The 21,086-nt window shown below is 32.6% G+C and overlaps 2 protein-coding genes across 6 annotated transcripts; one reads left to right on the top strand and one right to left on the bottom strand.

Annotated features, from left to right (window-relative positions):
- Positions 1 to 1,722: 1,722 nt before the first annotated feature.
- Positions 1,723 to 6,927, top strand: LOC114173269 (phosphate transporter PHO1 homolog 10-like). 4 transcript variants are annotated; one of them, XM_028057545.1, is made up of 14 exons: positions 1,723 to 1,811; positions 2,508 to 2,983; positions 3,428 to 3,791; positions 3,905 to 3,953; positions 4,108 to 4,179; positions 4,271 to 4,400; positions 4,521 to 4,641; positions 4,774 to 5,032; positions 5,161 to 5,265; positions 5,458 to 5,502; positions 5,585 to 5,734; positions 6,148 to 6,426; positions 6,522 to 6,658; positions 6,731 to 6,927. In XM_028057545.1, the coding sequence occupies exons 2-14, from the start codon at positions 2,515 to 2,517 to the stop codon at positions 6,831 to 6,833; spliced, it is 2,283 nt and encodes a 760-aa protein (XP_027913346.1). In that variant the 5' UTR covers positions 1,723 to 1,811; positions 2,508 to 2,514; the 3' UTR covers positions 6,834 to 6,927. The 4 variants fall into 4 exon arrangements, with proteins under 4 accessions (XP_027913346.1, XP_027913347.1, XP_027913345.1 ...); XM_028057546.1 differs by having other exon boundaries at positions 1,740 to 1,847; positions 4,873 to 5,032; XM_028057544.1 differs by having other exon boundaries at positions 1,740 to 1,847.
- A 1,157-nt stretch (positions 6,928 to 8,084) lies between these two features.
- Positions 8,085 to 12,125, bottom strand: LOC114174322 (multiple myeloma tumor-associated protein 2 homolog). 2 transcript variants are annotated; one of them, XM_028059154.1, is made up of 4 exons: positions 11,932 to 12,125; positions 11,500 to 11,589; positions 9,918 to 10,185; positions 8,085 to 8,708 (listed from the first exon to the last, which is right to left on the bottom strand). In XM_028059154.1, the coding sequence occupies exons 1-4, from the start codon at positions 11,972 to 11,974 to the stop codon at positions 8,387 to 8,389; spliced, it is 723 nt and encodes a 240-aa protein (XP_027914955.1). In that variant the 5' UTR covers positions 11,975 to 12,125; the 3' UTR covers positions 8,085 to 8,386. The 2 variants fall into 2 exon arrangements, with proteins under 2 accessions (XP_027914955.1, XP_027914956.1); XM_028059155.1 differs by lacking the exon at positions 11,932 to 12,125 and adding an exon at positions 10,335 to 10,571.
- Between the last annotated feature and the right edge of the window lie 8,961 nt (positions 12,126 to 21,086).

The following is a 21,086-nucleotide window of genomic DNA, read 5'->3' as shown; positions in this document are numbered from 1 at the left end:
TGACTTTAACATCGTTTGATTAAATTAACACCAAATTAAATATTTTTACAAAAACAAGGATTAATTTGACACTATTTAATAAATACAAGACTAAAAAAATAATTTAAGCATTAAATCTATATATAAATATAAATACCTTTAGACAAATCTGTATGTAATATGTCTGTGACACTGTTTTTTTTTTTGGGAACACTTGTACAGATCTAAACATTAAATTCATGATAAAAGTTCAAAATTTGAATAATGTAATTTATGAAAAAGATATTAAAAAGTATTATTTTTATAGTTCTAAATTTGTTAAAAAACAGTATTTTATTTCATTACATTAAAACTTTATACACTTTATACACTTCAATTACGTCGATATCTTGTAATTACGTCAATATCTTGTAATGATTACACAACATATGTAACATTTTAAGTATCCTCGCTCTTCTAACTACATTACATTAGTACACAGATAAACATAAAATATATTTTCTACTACTCAAAGTCCTTTTATGTTTTTTTATAATTATAATATTTTTGAAACAATAAAACAATACTTTTAAATTTATTTATTTATAGATTAAATATATTTTTAATTTTTATAATTTAACACAAATAAAAATTGTTATTGTACTGTGTGGCCCACCGGCCCCTCGACACAGTGGTCCTTTTCCAGAAACCTTCTTGTGTATTGTACGGCTCATCGGTACATCGACCTAACGGACCAAACTCAAGCGGCAACAGGCTGCTAGCTACGGATAGACCTTGTAGCAGAGTTGGAGGCGATCGGTCCATCGGTCAGACGAGTTAAACACACTTAATCATTTAAAGCTACTCACCCATAAAAGATAACCCGTCAGGCCATGCGACCATTGGTTGGTCGACCAAGAGGAAAACCTGGATCAATCAATCAGATTAATTAAAATAAAACAAGTCAGTAATCATAATTAAGGGATTATTGGGCCGTGAATAAGGAGCCCTAATTACATGCCCACACCGGAAACTATAAATAGAGGCCAAAGGTAGGTTGGTGAAGATCTTTAATTCGCATTTATTGCAACAGTTATAATTATCAACCGATCGACCTTAAAACTGACTTAAACATCGAAACCTTCTAGAAAAGTACACCGATCGCCCGTTCGACCGATCAAGGAAGAATGAAGATTGCAGACACAGCAGGTAACTTGGGAAAAAGCATAGAGGGAAAAAGAGGATAATTTGAGTGTCAACGTGCTTGATCCTTACACCGGAAATAGTTATATATCTTAAATTTTTATACAATTTAATTCTTAAACTTTAAAAGTAAAATAAATATACTTTTTTAATTCGTATCAAATGAAATTTTAAATTATTAACAAAACACTCTTAAATTAAAAAGTTTATATTTATTAATTATAAAGTTTTAAACTAAAATTTATTAAAATTTTAAATAATAAATTTTAATTTTAAATATATTTAGAGGCTAAAAACTTTTTATTTATTTATAATAGAATTTAATATGTTCAAAAGTATAAATTACCTTTGCAACATGTCACTATGATGAAACACTAAAACAATTAAGTAACTATTAAGTAAGCTGCATATGATATTCACTTTGGACCACGTGTAAGTTTAATAGCAAAGAAGACATGCAACACTGTCTACGAGCATTCCTTTTGCCTACACATCATCGACATTACTTCAAATTACGTTCTCCTAAAAAGTGTCGAATATTCTTTGTTTACACATTCATATAAATATATAAATAGACAGAGTTTCTGTATGAGATAAAGTGCTTAATCATTTAAGTTGGCTTTGTTATAGTCTTGTTGTAGCTAGCCTGTGTATACTTCTCAGTTCCCCTTTGTTGTAAATTTAGTGTACGAACATGTTGCATCTAATTACGAAGTTCTTGGTTTTCATGTGTTACTTTTTGTTCTTATCTTTACTAGATTGTAAATCCCTTGCATTTGCTACTACATGAATCCATCTTCAAAGTTCAAACTAAAAATTCTGAAGCCTTAAGGACACTGTGTTTGGACTGTGAAATGCTAGTCTCTTGTCTTTTATCATTATTACTAATTATTAGTAATAGATAGGATAATTCAATGATGATTGATATATTAGAAGGATAAATTTTATAATCTAATTATCATTATTATTATTATTAAGTAATAGTCTTATATTAACTTCATCAAAATCATTCTTGAAACACTGAATTTTGGAACTCATACCAATCATCAATCTTCCTTCTTAAGAAGAGATGTCATACGATTGAATATCATTTAAGTCCAGATTTAGGGTAATAATCAAACTCCAAGTTCTAATGATTAAATAATTTTGCATTTCTATTTCTCATCATAGGAATGAATTGTTGGAATTGACTTGTTGATGCTACATATCAGGAAAATCTAGGCTGCAAATTGTGTTGACTCTTGTTTCAGTGTTTCCTAAGATGTTGTTTTCCTTGTATATGTTACATGTTGAACTTTCTTGTATGATCTTTTCTTTGTTATAACATTTTTCAACGTTTCTTACAGAGGAAAGATGACATTTACGAAAGACTTTAAGCAACAAATGGTGCCTGAGTGGGAGAAAGAGTACATGGACTATGAAGGCCTGAAAAGAATACTGAAAGAGATGAAAAGTAGCAAACAAAGTAAACACAACAGGTCATTGCAGCACAGACTGAAACTTGAAAGAGCATTCAGTGGAATTCACTTGCAGGGTAGCAATCACCAGAGAGAGGGGAATATTGAAGAAGAGGTTATAGAAGTTAAGACATTAGAAGAAGAAGAAGGTTCCAAAGAGTTATATAAGACAGACTTTCACAAGCTCCATGAAGAAGGAGGAGAAGCTGAGGCAAGACTCTTTCAGAAGCTTGATGAAGAGCTCAACAAGGTCAATGCATTTTACAAGGATCAGGTGGAAGCAGCCAACCATGAATCCAACCTTTTGAGTAAACAGGTGGAGGCTTTGGTTGCACTAAGAGTAAAGGTGAAAAGTCCTGATGCAGGTAAATTGAAAATTCAAGCACTAGTTTCATAGTCTGTTTGGTAAATAATTATACTATTGGCTGGACTTGTAAGCTTCTTGAGGCAAAATCTGATATGTGTACATCCACTATATTTTAGATTAAATATAATTTATAGGAATAAATTCCATAAACATATTGAACCCTATGTTTTCCTATATTTAACCTTATGTTTTCCTGTGTTGTGAGAATTGGGACAAAGTTAAAAGAAAATAAAAATTAGTATTTGAAAGATTTGAGACCACATATGGTCTAAAACATATGCATTCATTATATGATTTCTATGTCACCATGCAGGTGAGAATGTCTAGGATGTTTCATTCAGAAGAACTCCTTGAGACTCATAGTGGTGATACTGTTATCAGTAAAATTAATTTTTAGATTCCATTTAGTGTCTAGAAGACTGAGTTTGACCTTAATTTGTAGAGTTGAAGCAGATTGTCTCCTCACCTAAAGAGGCTGCAGATCAAAATCATCAGCAAAAGGATTCTATGACAGGCCCTGAAGTTGATCCTGTTCGACAAACCAATAGAAATATTCATCATCATGAGGAGCAAGTAGAAGCACACAATAATTACAAAAGAAGAGATCCCTTGGAAATCCTTGAGCATGTAAAGGTTGATGATTCTCTTCAATCTCCAAAATCAACAATTAAAAAAGCGTTTACTGATTCCAGTGATAATGATAATGAATTGAGCATCAGCAAAGAGGAGCTGAAAAAAATTGAAAAGCAACTAAGACTTGTGTTTGTTGAGTTCTATCAGAAACTCCTCCATCTCAAAGATTACAGGTAAAATAAACAAACTATGGAACCTTATAAATTCTAGTAAAACCAAATGGTCTTGCATTTTCAAAATGAAGTTTTCTAATGTTCTTTGGTATTTATATAAATGAATGCAACAGTTTTATGAACCTGTCAGCATTTTCCAAGATCATGAAGACCTATGAAAAGGTTAGAAGCATACTTCAGTTTTCTTGGTTACATTCTTCACAAATTTAAATTAGACTGAAGGCATTTTGAAATGCATTTTTTCTGATCAGAAGCACAATTCTGACAGTTTTGTTTAACTTCATTTTATTTTCTTAAATATGTTTACTTGTAAAAGCGTACATCAAGGGCAGCATCTACAGCCTACATGACAGTAGTGGATAATTCCTATCTAGGAAGTTCTGATGAGGTTGGTTTGAACCATATGTTTGTTATAATCACAACATCAATCAAGATATCCCAATCGTCTTACAAATCCTATTTTTTTCATCTGATTTTAGGTTAATTTTCTATTGGAGAAAGTAGAGTCTACCTTCATCAGAAACTTCACACACTCAAATCACAAAAAGGGGAGGAAGTTATTAAGGCAAAAAGCAAAAACAGAAAAGCAAAGCATTACATTTTTTACAGGTAAATACTAAATAATAGAATCTCTGTTGCTTAGTTTTATGTAAATGATTGAATTGAAGTATTTCTCTAAGCTATGTGTTGAGTATTATGATAACGAGTACCTTGCATTGTTACTTGTAGGATTCTTTTGTGGTTGCTTTCTTGCTCTATTGGTTGCTACTATATTAAGAATAACATCTCAGCAATTCATAAAGAAGAAAAAGGGAACATTTTACATGGAAAACATTTTCCCACTGTACAGGTGAATGCATTTTAATGAACCATTTTGCATATCTATAACAAATACTTTTGTTCTTTTCTGTCTACATAATATTCATGATTGTTTGATCTGTTCATTCCATATTATTTCTTAAGATGAGAGTATTTTTTGCAGTCTTTTTGGATATATCACTCTACATATGCTTGTGTATGCTGCAAACACATATTATTGGAAGCGTTATCGGGTCAATTATCCATTCTTATTTGGCTTCAGGGCTGGAACTGAATTGGACTACAGACAAATTTTCCTTCTGACCTCTGGTCTTGCAGTGGTAGCACTATTATGTTTCCTCATAAATTTGCAGATTGAGATGAACTCAAGGAGTCAACAGTATAAGACACTCACTGAACTTGTTCCTCTAATCTTAGTTGTTGTAAGATTCAACCAACTACTTGACCATTTCAAATATAGTTTCAAAAGTACTTCTTGCCTTGTTCATTCATCCTCACCAAAATTTTCTCTCAGTAATTCAATTTATTAAACTTTTGGTTTCTTGTGCAGCTTGTTCTTTTGATTACCTTTTGCCCTCTGAACATCTTATACCGCTCAAGTCGTTTCTTCTTTATCCGATGCTTATTTCGCTGTATATGTGCTCCTTTTTTCACGGTAATGATGGAAACAGGAAGAATTCCATAGAGTTAAATAAGATGAAAAAAGTGAAGAGTTGTTCCAGAAACTAAAGCTAACTTATATACATTTTAAAAATCTGATATGGTTTCTGTAAATTATCTTATCCATAAACTAATTTTACTTAATGGAAAAGTTTATTTATAACACAAAACTGAGTTATGTTTGCAGGTTCGTCTTGCAGATTTCTTCTTGGCTGATCAGCTTACTAGCCAGGTATTTTGGTCCCATAGATTCATATTCCACAGACATTGGAATGTTTCTGATATATCATTCCATGTTCTAATTTTGACTTCAGTTCCAAGCATTCAAGAGTGTGGAGCTTTACATATGCTATTATGGGCTTGGAGAACACTCAAGGAGGCAAAAGAAATGTCACACTCGTGGTATCTATAACATACAGTATTTCATCGTTGGCATCATTCCTTATTGGTTTCGCCTAGCACAGGTCCATATACACAATCTTTTCTTTCCATATGCATTCTAATATCTGTGATTGTTTTTGTTGTGACAAATATACGAAGTATCTTCTCCTTTGAAATTATAAGGTGAAGTGTTATGCACTTCAAAGTATCATCATTGAAGACACCACCTAGAGAATTGTTAAAAATACAAAAAGAAAAAAAGCAACTTTACGTTTCCAAATAAGTTTTAAGTTAGACATCACTAAACACTTTCAAATAAACTCATGTTAAACATCACTGAACGTTTCCAAATAAGTTCATAGACAAACGTTTCCAAATAAGCTCATGTTAAACATTATTCGATGTTTCTAAATAAGTTCATATTAGACATCATTGAATTTTGATATCTCAGTTATACTACAGCAAAAATCATGTTACATCATGTTTGTTTGTGCAGTGCATGCGTCAATTCTACGAAGAGGGAGACATCAACCGTGCATTCAACAGTTTAAATTATCTCTCAACAATTACTGCAATGGTCTTTCGGACAGCCTTTGAACTAAAGAAGGGAAACAGTTGGAAAGTGTTGGCACTGGTATTTTCAGCACTGGCAGTTCTTCAGAACACATATTGGGACATTGTTAAGGACTGGGGGCTCCTGCAAAGGCTTTCAAACAACCCCTATTTGAGAGATAAACTAATACTTCCCCACAGAAGTATCTACTTCATAGCCATGGTAACTGTAAAATTGACCAAAAGGGTGTGTGTTCTTCTGCATATGGTTCTTGTATATTACATTGCTAATTCAATCTCTTGTAAATTTACTCACAGGTTGTGGACATAGCTCTTAGAATTTCATGGATGCAATTGGTGTTTGAAATGGATTGGAGTCCCCTTCGTAAAGTGGCAATAATTACAGTTACTTCCTGCCTTGAGATTATTCGGCGTGGCATTTGGAACTTCTTCAGGTAACTTTCTTGACATAGAAAACTTCATGGCATTGGCTTTATTAGATTGCATGACACATTGTAATGACTCAGGTTGGAGAACGAACACTTGAACAATGTTGGAAACTACCGTGCCTTCAAATCTGTTCCTCATCCTTTCAGTTACTACGATGAGGAAAAGGACAAGGATGAGTAGGGAAACCCCACTTTTTACTGCATGATTACAGCCACAATTCAAAGAAACAATGTATTTTGAATTGTATATGAAACATAGTATCATAGAAAATTCAGCATAGAATGCAAGAACTGATTTATAAAAAAAAATATTTACTAGGAATTGGAGAAATTGTGAATATTTTAAAAGTTTCCTCATGAATGTCGAATAAAGTATTGATTTTTCAAATTTAAAGATCTTTTACCTTTGATTTATTACGGTATTTGGTGCATATTCAGGATAGGATCTTACACGAAGTCGTGATACATTTAAAAATTCTTAAACACTTTAGTTACGAAATATAAAATTGACAAAAAAGGAAAAAAAAAATGAGATGATTGGTTTATTGATTTAAGAAAAAAAAAACAACTAATTTTTCGAATTTCGTTAACTTAACAAAAGAACTTGATTTGTTTAATTTTACTTCAAGGACAAGATTTCTCAACATGATAGAGGATACCGTAAAGCTACTTAATTTCAGGGTTTAGGATAATCTGGCCACAATTTGTTGGGACAGATATGCTTTGGTTGCGAAACTTCTATAATTAAGAAAAAAAATCACGATATCTCTTATTTTTTTGGTTACATTTTAGATTAGGTTTTTGGAAGGTATTAAATGAACTTTTCGACTGAATATTAGTAGTAAAAGCTATAAACAAAATAAAAAGTTCTGAAGGGAGAAACACTATAAACAATGTCATGAGAGAAAAACAATGAAAATTATAAAAAATACAAAAGAAAAAGAAAAAAAAATAGAAACATGTGACAGTTATTTCTAAAATAACAATTAATAATTATATATTTTTAAAATTAATTAATAATTATATTATAAAAGATAAAATAAAAATAAAAATTATGTAGACAAAATGATATTTGAAACATGTCTAATTCAATTAAGTGAGTTTCAATTCATAGTTGGATTGCATTTCCCCATGAGTCTTAAAAGCATGGATAAAACGAGGTTAAAAAGGAAATATTACTTTCACTCTTTCCTGTGCCTATTCAATTTGAGCAAGGAAGTGATTGAAGAAACAAGTTTTGTAATAATTATTTGTCTGTCATTTTCTGTGGAGATATAACATCCAAACGTGGACTTCATAGGACTATCTCCCAAGACCCTGAAAGGCAACAAAGAAGTGTTCAAATAAGGGTTCCAAAGGGAGCAAAACCTGTGCTTTCACATAAGAGAACATAACGTTTCTTGAAAGCTAAATCAGAAGAGTACAAAATGAGTAAAGAAAACAAAGAGATTTCTCTCTCCCAAGATTAGAGCATACTTGCATCTCTAGAGAGATGATGATAGAAACATTATTCTTGGCTATGCTAGAACTCGTGATATTATACAAACACAAGTGATTGGCTTCATTTCCATTCATCACAAATTCCAAATTTAACGAATGCCTGATTTTTAGTGCCAACATACAGGCCTTTAGAACTGTCAATAACCAAGATACACCATCCATATTGAGTCATGGAACTAGAAATAAACATGCTAATTCACATAGATGATGACAACACACACACCCATAAGAAAATCAATCTGAATCATGTCTCCTCCTCTCCTTGTCTTTCTTGTGCCTCTTCCTGTCATCGGAATCACGAGAATGTCGCTTCTCATGTTTCTCATGTTTCTCACGTTTCTCTTGCTTCCTATCCTCCCGAGAATGCTTCTTCTCACGCTTTTCATGTTTCTCCTGCTTCCTCTCCTCTCGTCTTCTCTTTCTTCTACTTTCATCTTCTGAACCATCTTCCGTCTTCGTTGCTGGTTGATTTGGAATAGATACATTTTCCACCTCAGCTGGTGCATCATCCATTGAAGGCTTTGAAGAACCAGGTTCTTCCCAAGGGCGTGGTTCCCTACAGACCATAGGAAATGTAAGTAACAGAATATTGGAAGGGAATTCCTTGAGAATATACGATTGGTGGCATAATAGTTTCGTTTAGAAGGTAAACAAACTCGGTGTGAAGTATATCTTCAAGAGACTAAATCTGTTATATTTTAAAAGATAAGTTTTCACAAACGAATGTGAAAAACTACACAAGTACAAAAAGAAGAAACAGAAAGATCCTAAAGACAAATTCACCATGTTGCATGTCAGTTCTTCCAAATACCATTGGGTTATCACTTTTTGACATATGCTAAATAAAGCTCTAGTAAGACCACATCCTGTTCTACGAAATCATAAACAAAGGAGTGATTACCCATTTTGTGATAAAAGCCCATGAATTACAAGGACTATACTATTTTTTGGACCATCTGATGCTTCAGCAAATATGAACTCTGATACATAAAAAATTTACACAAAGGGCGGCAGCTTATTTTCTGATAAAACCAAAGTAACTAGACAATTTTTTGGACCATCTGATGCTTCAACATACATAAATTCTGACATCAAAATTAAATTGGGCATTCAATATTCAGATGCTTATGATCTATGAGACATCGATCTTCAGAAAGTCACCATGAGAAATACAATACACCATATAGTATAATAATCTTTTTGTCCATATGATGTGACCACAAGCAAACCCAGCAAGTCATTCCCAATCCAATCATTTCAATGACATGCACTAGAAATCTTAACCCATTCATATTCCAAGTCTTTATAAGGGGTATTTGGCTACATTCCTAGCCAATATGTGATACCTCACGCACCCCTCAAACCAAAGGATAGGAGATTTGGTGCATGAACTTTGTAAGACTAAAAATCTATAAGTGCCCCAACATTACGATCGGAAAAGCTCAGATACCATATTACAAATGAACTTGGACCTAATTTACTCCCAGAGGTCAAAAACATGAGGATTGCCCTAGTCTTTGAAGAAATATTTTGTCCATATTGCTCGCCAATGAGGGTCGTCTCAACATTTTTGTCATGGACCAATTGTCTCAAAAACTTAGCAGTTAGGTAAAATTACATAAACGGTTTTATATTTTATTTTAAACAATGAGCTAAAAAAATCAGAAACAACTGAAACAGAAAATAGCAAAAATTAAATTAAATATAAAGAAAATAAAATCTACTTTATCGCTTTAAAAATGTTTTACTTTCTAAGTCACTTTACCTTGAAAAACCAAGACCTTGAACCCTTGCTGCTTCAGCATGACCTGCCCCTAAGTCCTCTGCTGTAGACCCGCGCTTTACAAGTTCCGAAAACTCGTGTTTATCTAAACGATTACCTTGAGGACGATTAGCACGCTTGGGAGCTAAGCCAAGTGCTTCCCTCATTGCCTGCTCCTCTTCTTCCTTAATTCTTTTTATCTCTTCTTTTGCAGCTTCCATTTCAGCATTTTGGGACTTTTTATCCCTGGTATACCAGAAAAGATCTTTCCCTGTTGAATCAAAGGAGGAGATTCAATGATGCTCTTTTACTAAGATAATGACAAACTGCGCATTGCTAGAAAATTTGACCAATGAACTACACTAATCAAAGAGAAATCTATAGAATAAATTCAATGAAAAGAGGTGTTATCCTCCGTACCAGGTTCAGGACAGAGAGATGAAACCATAATCATGGTAGCTAACAAACAAAGTGAATCTTGCAATAGAGTAGCTAAAACTCGTGTGTTCAAATAACTACAATGCTCTTGTCTCGAGCCTTTTTAAGCATCTTAGAAACAGGAAGCAGAGGAATAGTTTTTTCTTTTGCGTGTCTGTCTATTATCTTTCTTCAGACTTCCCAGCTTCTTATCAGTCAATTCAAGTAAATCAAATAGATCTTCAAAAGTAACATTGGATAGGTAAGAGTTCATTTCTAAATACAATGAAAAAAATGTCAGCAACACCAACATGCCATATGCTACGCTTATATACTTCTATGACACATTAACAGAAATATTATGAAATAACCTAAGATCCAATACCAAAATGAGTTAAATAGCAGTTGTAAATAAATTCCTATACAATAGACTAAGAAGAGGAGGTCCGGCACTCAGAAGAAGCTCATGTTAGTGTAATTTGGCCAAATTTGTTTTACATAGAACACAAATTGTTCTCTATTGAAAAAAGAAGCCACTTCAGTAGATTTTGAAAACCAAAAAGTGACCAATTTAATTGACTCAAACAGGGAATAAGACAAACATAAGTTTAGAACATTTAATCAAGACTATAAACAAAAAACTGTTTGAATAACCATATTGAAAAAGATATCATAAGGAAACTTTGGTGGTTTTGGTAGAAATACCTCTTCTTCTTTTTCTTTTCATGTTTAAACAGAATGCACACACATTGTAGTATATCTTAGAAGGGAGAGAAGGTAGAACAATAGCCTTTAAATAACATAACAGAACAATGAGATATTCTCCCAATACTGTGGACTGAAGTCTGATACTATGCAACTAAAAATTAACATATAAACTGAACTCTTATCAATTCGGGTTTAGTTCAGCACAGAGTTTAAATATTCCATTAGTCAATCCAAAGCATAAAACTATAAATACCAATTAAAAGCATGTTATGTTATGAATCCCCAAATAATCAGAATTACAAATCAAGGGCACCCATATCCCCCAGGCATCATGATCCAGCGTCTGCAAATGTAACTAACTAATGGTTTGTCTCCATGCTACTACATGCTAGAGTATAAAAACAACATTCAAAATTCCCAATGAACAGAATGCGGAGTTGAAATAAACAATCAATTTTACCTTTCTGCCATCTTCCAACAGGAGCCTTGATACTGTGACCAAGATAGTTCTCCCTGTGCTTATCAACTTTCACATCGTCCCAAGTGAACTCTGGCCATCAAAAGTAAAATGCAAACAAACATAAAATCTCATATTCATATATAAGCAGTTAAAATTATAAACATAGATTTTACTCTTGAGAATGAATTTTGTAAACCCCAGAGTTCTAGGGTTCAATATGATCAATCTACTCATGAAAACATAAAAATAAAAATAAAATAAAAAAGACAAAACCCTAATTTGTAGAAACCGTTCACCATACCGAATTCGAGAACGAATTCTTGAAATTTCAATTTGACATATTTCCAAAACAATTCGATACCCCAAAGAGAGAGATGGAAAATAACAAAAAATTGAACGTGTCGGGACAAGAGAAGAACAGAGAAAACTTACGATCTCGACCGCCACGAACGCCACCTCTGGTTGGATGATACATGTCTACGCCTAAACACACAGCTCTCTCCTTCGTCTATTATAAATTATAAATTATTTGCCTTGCATCTATCGTCTATGCAATGAAAGAATCACGTTCAAAAGCGCTTTCCCCCAAAGTTAGGGCTTGTTTGGCTTGTATAATGAAGAGTTTAGTTTTTTTTTTTCCTTTTTTCCTTTCTTACTTTCCCTCGGGTTTGCAAAATCTATAGTTTTGAAGAAAAAAAAATTGCCCTTGGAATACTTTTTAAAATTATTAAATTAATTTTAATACGGATAATTTTTTATACACCGCAATTTTTTTAGTTTAAAACTAAATTAATCTCATATAGAAATAATTTTAAAATTCATGAAGTTTCCAAACTCAAATAAGATAAGTATTAAACGTACGAACTTCAAATATTACTTGGGATTGAATAGTCAATTAATCTTGTAATCAACATTTACTTATAAATTAATCTTCAAATAAAAATCATATTAGTTAATATTTGATTATATAAATAAAATTTAAAATGAATCTAAAATGGGATATGATACTAGTTTTTTCATCTTGAAAGAATTTTTGAATAAAATGATTTCAATAGTTAGCAGTTGAGATTTCGATAAGAAAGTGATAATAGTTCAACACATTTAAATATATTATAGGATCATCGTTAAAGTAGATGCCTATATTAAGACAATCTTAAGAAAAGTACTCATTTAACTTCTTTTTTTTAATTCAATTGATAATAATCTTATTGTTGGTGCATATGATTTTAGAAAGGGAGATTGAATACATTTTATATTCTTTTTGTGCTTAATAAACTCAATACTTAATAACAATAGATATAAGTATAAAAGAAAGTTTTATATTCATTCACCAAAACTCACGGATTATCTCCTTTTCTTCTTTAAACACTTTGTTCAAGAGATTTCACCAATCAAATAAAATTTATTATAAAATGAGTACACTCCATGTTATAAGCATAAACATCTCTAAGTATCACGAGATTCTTTAGGTGAGTGTAATCTCTTCATATATTCTTTTTAATATCCTCTTGAGATCAAGAACTCTCAATTAAATAATGAAAAAACAATTTAAAAGAAATAGAGTACAAATAAAATTTACAAGAATAAATTTCACGGTGTGAAGAATATTACAATAGCTTATCACTCTCCTTTTTTTCTCAAACTAGACTTTTCACTAAGTAAATTTGACAATGATTTGTTCTTTGATCTTTGAACTTTTTCATTGTGATTGTTGTTTAATTCTTGATCAACTTGTCATCTATTTATAGATATTGAAAAGATAATCTATGGAGTTCTATTGAATTTGAAAATTTTGATTCCCCAATAACATTCATTGGTATCTTCTTTGTATAGCTCTTTATAGGGAAAGACTTGATAATTTCTTCACAATGATCTTTGTACCGCACCTAGTCGGCCTAAGCCGAACAATAGCAAGCACCATGTATATGCTAAGGTACCCGAACTAAAACCACTAAGAAGCGACATTGATTTAGCAAGCCGAAAACAACTATAGCGGCCTAAGCCGTTAAAGGGTAACTGGCTCAGGCCGACAACTCTATACAAACAACTAAGGACTTAGTAAAAAAACAGAACACTCCAATACAAGTCACCAATCTCCAACAATCGAACTAGGAGCCTGGGCTAAGGCCCAGACCCACCTACGGCCCAAGCAAGGGCCCAGCCCATGACGTGGCCAGACATAATTAATGATCTATAAATATACATGGACCCCACGAATTAAAGGTACGCATTCATTACTTCCTTAATCACCTGATTTGACTTTCTGAGAGCTTTCGCTGACTTGAGCTTCGGAGTCCCTTCTGCAGGTAACCCCTCCCGGGTCCAAGCAAACATATGCCAACCGGGAAGAGGCCTACTGAGGACTATATGGGTAAGGTGACACTTGTGCCTAACTTATCTTATTTGTTTTCTGCAGGAACAATCTCCAAATCTTCACTTCAAGTTTCAAATGTTTTTCTTGACTTTTCAAACTTTTCTTTTCTTCCTTGAATCAGCGAGAACCTTGATTTAGAAACTTTGATTTTATCTCCTCATCAGAAACTTATGCAATATCTCATTAGTGGCATTGTTAAATATTGTTTTCAATCAAGATTAATATTAGTCACATATTAAATTATAGAAAATATTTCTATATGTAAAGATAATATGATTGTTTAGGATTAAGAACATTTTGACTTAAGAGATAATTAATTTTAAGGCTTAATTACTCGGAACATACCCAGTTTGGTTCCAAAATTTCAAAATAGTACCCACTTTTAAGTTTGTCTCAATTTAGTACCCAAATTCGTAATTGTACATCAATGTAGTACACTCCATTAAGTTTTCGCAAATGATGTTAACGACGTGTCACGTGTCAGCTTCTGGTTTTTAATTTTTTTAATTTTCTTTTTAATTTTTATTTTTTTTTTAAAATGCCACCTGTCAAATCCTTGGTGTGACACATGGCATTGTCAGTGACACGTGGTAAGGTACCGCCACATGGCAAGGTACCTGCCAAGTGTCATTGTCTTGATTTCAATTTAGTCCCCACATGTGTCTATTTGTTTCAATTTAGTACTTATATATGTTTATTTGTTTCAATTTAGTCTCTGCTCTATTTGTTTGAATTTTGTTCAAATATTTTTTTTTTCAAAATAGAGAAATATTATCACTCTTTTAAGACAAAATTTATTATTTATATAAATGTTATATTGATATTTGTTACTAAAAATGACTTATAAAATTAAGTATTGAAATTTATATTAAAGTTAATGGTAAAAGTCATGAATAACATATTTATGTTTTGTTATATTGATATTTGTTATACTCATGAATAACAAAGTTTTGGTAAATTTGTTATTCATGACTTTTACCATTAACTTTAATATAAATTTCAATACTTAATTTTATAAGTCATTTTTGATAACAAATATAAATATAACATTTATATAAATAATAAATTTGGTCTTAAGGGAGACACAATATTTCTCTATTTTGTAAAAAAATATTCGGACAAAATTGAAACAAATAGAGCGAGTACTAAATTGAAACAAATAAACATATATGGGTACTAAATTAAAACAAATAGACATATATGGAGACTAAGTTGAAATCAAGACAATGACACTTGGCAGGTACCTTGCCACGTGGCGGTACCTTGCCACGTGTCACTGACAATGCCATGTGTTACACCAAGGATTTGACAGGTGACATTTTAAAAAAAAATTCAAACAAAATTTAAAAATTTAAAAATCAGAGGTTAACACGTGGCACGTCGTTAACGACAGTTGCGAAGACTTAATGGAGTGTATTACATTAATGCACAATTACGAATTTGGGTACTAAATTGTGACAAGCTTAATTAAAAGTGGGTACCATTTTGAAATCTTGGAACCAAACTAGGTATGTTCTGAGTAATTAAGCCTAATTTTAAAAGTTTGTTCAATAATTTACGTTAAATTATCAATAAATAATTTAAATGTTGTGACCTGATATATAAGAGCAATTTAGTAAATATGAAAATGTTGACTTGGAAATGCTCTGATCAGAACTTGTATAGTCGTATTATGACTTGAGCTTGAGGTTCCGCCTAATCAAAGACTTAGATATAATGACTTAGAAATGCTTTGTGATATCATCTTATATGTTCAACATTGAATCATTTGGTCAAAAGTAATGAGTTTCAGCTGCAATAGCAAACATTACACTATTCAAATATTTATGCTAAACCAATAAACTATGATCAACCATTGTATCGTTTGATCATGAGATTGATTTCTCAACATTATATCATCTTATCATGAGACTAGTTTTCAACACTATATCGTCTTATTAGTGTATGAGATTTTTTTCAACATTGTATCTTCTAATAAGTGATTCTGCAACATGTATTCTATGCATGGTTATATACACATGTTATATAAACAATAGTATTTGTTATAATCAAAATTGCTTTATCTAATACAGTTTATTTTCAATTGGTTCTAACACTTACTTTACACGGACAAAGAAGTCAAAAATGTGTTCTCTGGCCTATCATCTTTCAAGATATAGATTATAGGGTAGCATCATTATAATTTTTTTATTAATATTTTTTTAGTAAAGAAATCTTACGTTTTTCCTTTAACAAAAACTTGTGATTGTTTACTCACCATTTTGTTATAGTTTATGCTCTAATAAAGTTGTGTGTTGAATGTTAAGGTTATTATATGTTATTAAAACTTTTATTTGAATACTAATATACAAATAAACAAATTTTTGATTTTAGTAATGTATCTTCTACGTACTCCAATAGATAATACATTGTCTACATATTGAGGTAGACAATACATTGTATCTATGTTGCAATGGATGATACACCATTTATATAAAGACACCATTTAGGAATGATAAGGTGTTTTAGTAGTTAGATAGAAGAGAAGGAATGGAAAGCTCGTGAATTCGATCTACTAACAATTTGGAGAAATAAAGTTGGTTTGATAGGTTTAAGAAAGAGAGTGAGAGATATTGTAGGTTCAACTCTCCCACAAACAAAATACTAACAACTAACATCTGTCGATAAAAAAAATCTAAGATCTAGATTAGATAAAATTGTGTCTAAATAAACCATTCATAATCAAACTTTGATATTTTATGTCTTGATATAGTAAATAATAAATTTTAAACTTATAATATTTGTCATTATAAAAAGAGATTGTTTAAACCTAGGCGATCTAATACGCAATATTTTAAGGATACAATCCTTGCAATAAGTGTTTTTGATAATAATAAATATAATAAGGTATCATACTTATTATTTATTACTATATATTGGTTGATTTATTAGTAGAAGGTAAACGAGAAAAAAAAAACAAAGGAGAATGAACATTCAAAAGTAATTTTTTTCAACCTACTTCTAGGACATAATTCATTGTCACATAAATTATAACGCAAAGCTTCTCTCTTATAATGAACTTTCATTTAACTCATTTTACACAATGTAACACTTTAACTCAACTCTAACTTATTTTTTCAACCATTGTTACAAGTTCCAATAAATAGTAATATAACTAATATAACAAATTTCCCTAAAATGCTCCTGAATATGTGTATAAGACACATGAGGAGGTTTTCTCTTCTTCTGATTTGAAACATCACCAAGACAATTTCACCAGATGCACTGGTCTCAAAATGTTTGATCATAAGTAGTTGGAAAAAAAATTCTTGTTCTAAGGTTTGATCATAAGTGAAACTTGAAACCTTTTAAGACCCATATATAGTTTGTGTAGTTACAAATAATCAATATTAAATATTTTGCATTTTCTCTTCTCCTTCCTATTTATTATAGGAAAAGGTTTAACATCTCATGTATCTTCAAGCTCTGAAGCCCACACGAATGGCTTTTTCATATTCCTTACCATCAACTCAACTAGTTACAAGAAATTTTTAAAGGGTTTCAAAGAGATACAAGAAAAGATGTGTATATCTCATTCACACTAAAAAAACCAATGAAACCCGTACAAGCCTTTTATATAGCTTAAAATGACTAGTAAAAGCGGTTAATAAAAGAAACTAACAGATTTTAAGAAGCTGTCATAACAGACGGACAACTGTTTCTGTTTTGGCTTACAACACTAGCATACCCCCCTAAGCCAAACACCATCTAGCTAACACTTCTGACACCAATAAGTTGTCTTAGTTGACTGAAACATTCACGCTTCAAAGGCTTTTTGAACACGTCTGCCAATTGTCTTTCAGAACTGTAGTATTCCACCTCCAAGCTTCCCTTGTTGACCTGGTCTTTTATATAGTGAAACTTAGTCTCAATATGTTTGCTCCTCCCATGAGAAACAGGGTGATGAGCCAAATTAATGACTAATTTATTGTCAACCAGCAGCTTCACCTTCTCATTTAGCTCAACCTCTAACTCCCTCATCAACGAACACAGCCAAACAACTTGACATGATGCTTCACAGACAGCTACATACTCTGCTTCACAGGAGGATAGAGAAACCACAAATTCCTTCTTGAGCTTCATGATATTGGTGTTATTCCTAAGAAAAATATGTATCTCGTTGTGCTTCTTCTGTCAAATTTATCACCACACCAGTCAGCATCTGAATATGATGTTAATTTCATATCTTCAAATTTATCCTCTTCCAGCATAATTCTTGGTTCTTCTGGCTCCTTTTTTTCCCAATTCCAATTAGCTATCTCATCCACTACAACATTTCTAATCACCACTACTTGACCTATTTTTTGTTCAAATATTTTATATCCATCAGTTACGTGATATCCAACTAGAATCAATGGCACTCCTTTGTCATCAAGTTTCCTTCTTTGTTGGTTTGGAACATGTTTATAACAAACTGAACAAACACTTTCAAATGGCTGACACTAGGTTTCTCATATGACCACGCTTCCTCAGGTGTGATGGCATTTAACCTCTTCGTAGGTGTTCTGTTCAGAATATATGTGGTTGTTACAGTTGCATCTCCCCACAAATACTTTGACAAACTCTTACTCTTCAGCATGCATCTCACCATATTTAGCATTGTTCGATTTTTCCTCTCTGTTGTGCCATTATACTTTGGTGTGTAAGGTGATGTGATCTCCTGCACTATGTCTATATCCTCACAGTATCTTTTAAACTCACTGGAGGTGTATTCTTCACCATCATCGGACCACACTGCCTTTCCACCATATTCTTGAACTATTTGAACACATCTAGTACCTCACCCTTGCGTTTAAGTAAGTAAATCCATGTCTTCCTAGTCCAGTCATCAATGAACAAAAAAAAATATCTACTACCTCCTAGTGTATCAACCTGCATGGGCCCACATACATCCGAGTGTATGATATCTAGTTTTGCTGCAGACTTTTGAGGTAGCATTTCTTGGAAGTTGTTTCTAGTTTGTTTTCAGTCCACACACTCTTTACAAATAGTTTTAGGTACTCTAATATGTGGCAAGTCTTTAACCATTGTACACTAACTTAGCCTAGATAAGTCTTGAAGTTTAAATTCCCAAACCGTAGGTGCCATAGCCATTCTAACTCATTCCTTGTCGTAGAAAAACACTAATGCTTGACTGCTTCAATTACCACACGGAAAGTCTTGTTTTTTGACAGACTTGCACTCACAACCAGATTTTTATTCTGGTCAAAGATGTTAAGGCAATTATTCTTCATTGTCACCATAAACCCTTTTTGCAAGAGTCGTCTGAGACTTATCATATTAGTTTTCAGCCCTGGAACATATAGTACTTCCTCAATTATCACTTCTCTGCCATCATTTCCTCGCAACACCATTTTGCCTAATCCCTCTGCCACAAGACTCCTATTATCAGCAAATTTGATTCTTCCATTAGCTACCTACTCCATCTTGACAAACCACTCCTTCTTGCCTTTCATATGGGTTGAACACCCATAGTCTAGGTACTAGGCAATGTTAGCATTATCTTCACAACTTATTCGAGCCATTAGCATCACTGCCTCAGAAGATGAAGTGTCATCTTGAGTTAGATGAGCACGATTCTTTGGCTTGTTCTTCGCACCATCTCCCTTCCAACACTCTTTTGCAAAATGGCCAAATTTTTTACAGTTATAACACCTCACCTTACTATTATCAAACTTTTATTCCTTCTCTTGGTCAGACTCATCATCATTCTTATGATCTTTACGGTTTTCTTGATCATTGGTTTCTTTCCCTTTCTTTTCTCGAGCCCCTTTTTGCCCATATTTCTTCTTGCCACCTTTCTTAAAGCCTTTTCCCTTGCCATGGAATTGTGACCGATCTTACAGAGCTTGCTCTTGAATCTGTTTGCACTCAACCAACCTGTGCTCATGCAACTCCAATGAGTGCTGTAACTCTTCCAACTCCATAGACACTATGTCACATGTTTCCTCAATAGTCACCACAATGTGATCAAATTTTGGTGGCAATGATCTCAGCATCTTGTCAACTACGTACTAATTAGTGAAGGGATCACGGCAAGCACGCATTGCACTCACATGTTCTTGAATTTTATCAAAGTACTCTGCCACAGTTTCATTCTCCTCCATGGTCAGACACTCGAATTTCCATCTCATAGTCTGCATCTTTACTTTCTTGCTCCTATCACCATCTCCGTAGGTTTTGATCAAGATTTCCCATATCTCTTTGGCTGTTTCAGCCTTCAAGATTCTATGAAATACCTTCAGCCAACACATTGATAAAGGATAAATCGTGTTTTGCTATCCATTTTCTACTGCGCCTTGAAGTTTCTCTTCTCTTCATCTATAGCCTTTGATCCCAACTTTGGCAATCCCTCGAGCACCACATTTGCAACGTCTTGAAAGCCAAAAATGGCTTGCATTTTAATGCGGCAATTGTCGAACGACTTTTCATCGAAGACGGACACTGAACCTTGCATCATGACTCCTAACCCAACCATCGTACTCGCCTATGCTGCTCACACTTTTTTTTATCAAAACTTGAAAACCCTGCTCCGTTCTTGTTTTGTGCATAAGAATCGGACCACACACGTTAGGAATTCTCATTTTTTCTCTCTAACTTTTCACATACCCCTAGTTATTGTAACTAGCTCCAGATACCATAAAGTGTTTTAGAGAGATGAAAGAAAATGTGTTTATATCTCATTCACACTAAAAAAACCAATGAAACCAGTACACGCCTTTTATACAACAAAGAATGACTAGTAAAAGCGGTTAATAAAAGAAACTAACTGACTTTAAGCAAGCTGTCGTAATATATGAAGAACTGTTTCTGTTGTTGACTTACAACACTAACAATTTTGCTCGTAATTGTAACAAGAAATTTTGCAATTACTGCAAACGTGGTCCCATACCATAATGTCGCCAATGCCTTTGGCTTTGAAAAATATAAGTTTGGATGCTATGAGAAATACTTTCGAATTTTAAAATCTGAAAATTATTATTTTTTTCTTAAAAAATTCAAATTCAACATTCCAAAATTTATTTTTTCTGGAAAAAAAAAACTTCTAAACATAATCATGAATTGCATAATCCGTATAATCCAAAAAAAAAACTATGGATTGTATAATCCACAAGCCACATAATGAAGAATGTCTATGAAAAATATTAGTTTGGATACCACGAATAAATACTTT

Source organism: Vigna unguiculata, chromosome 2, assembly GCF_004118075.2.
Source record: "Vigna unguiculata cultivar IT97K-499-35 chromosome 2, ASM411807v1, whole genome shotgun sequence".
In the NCBI taxonomy this organism is placed as follows: domain Eukaryota; kingdom Viridiplantae; phylum Streptophyta; class Magnoliopsida; order Fabales; family Fabaceae; genus Vigna; species Vigna unguiculata.
Note: the sequence above shows the minus strand (reverse complement) of the source record. Positions and strands in the feature narration are given on the sequence as shown.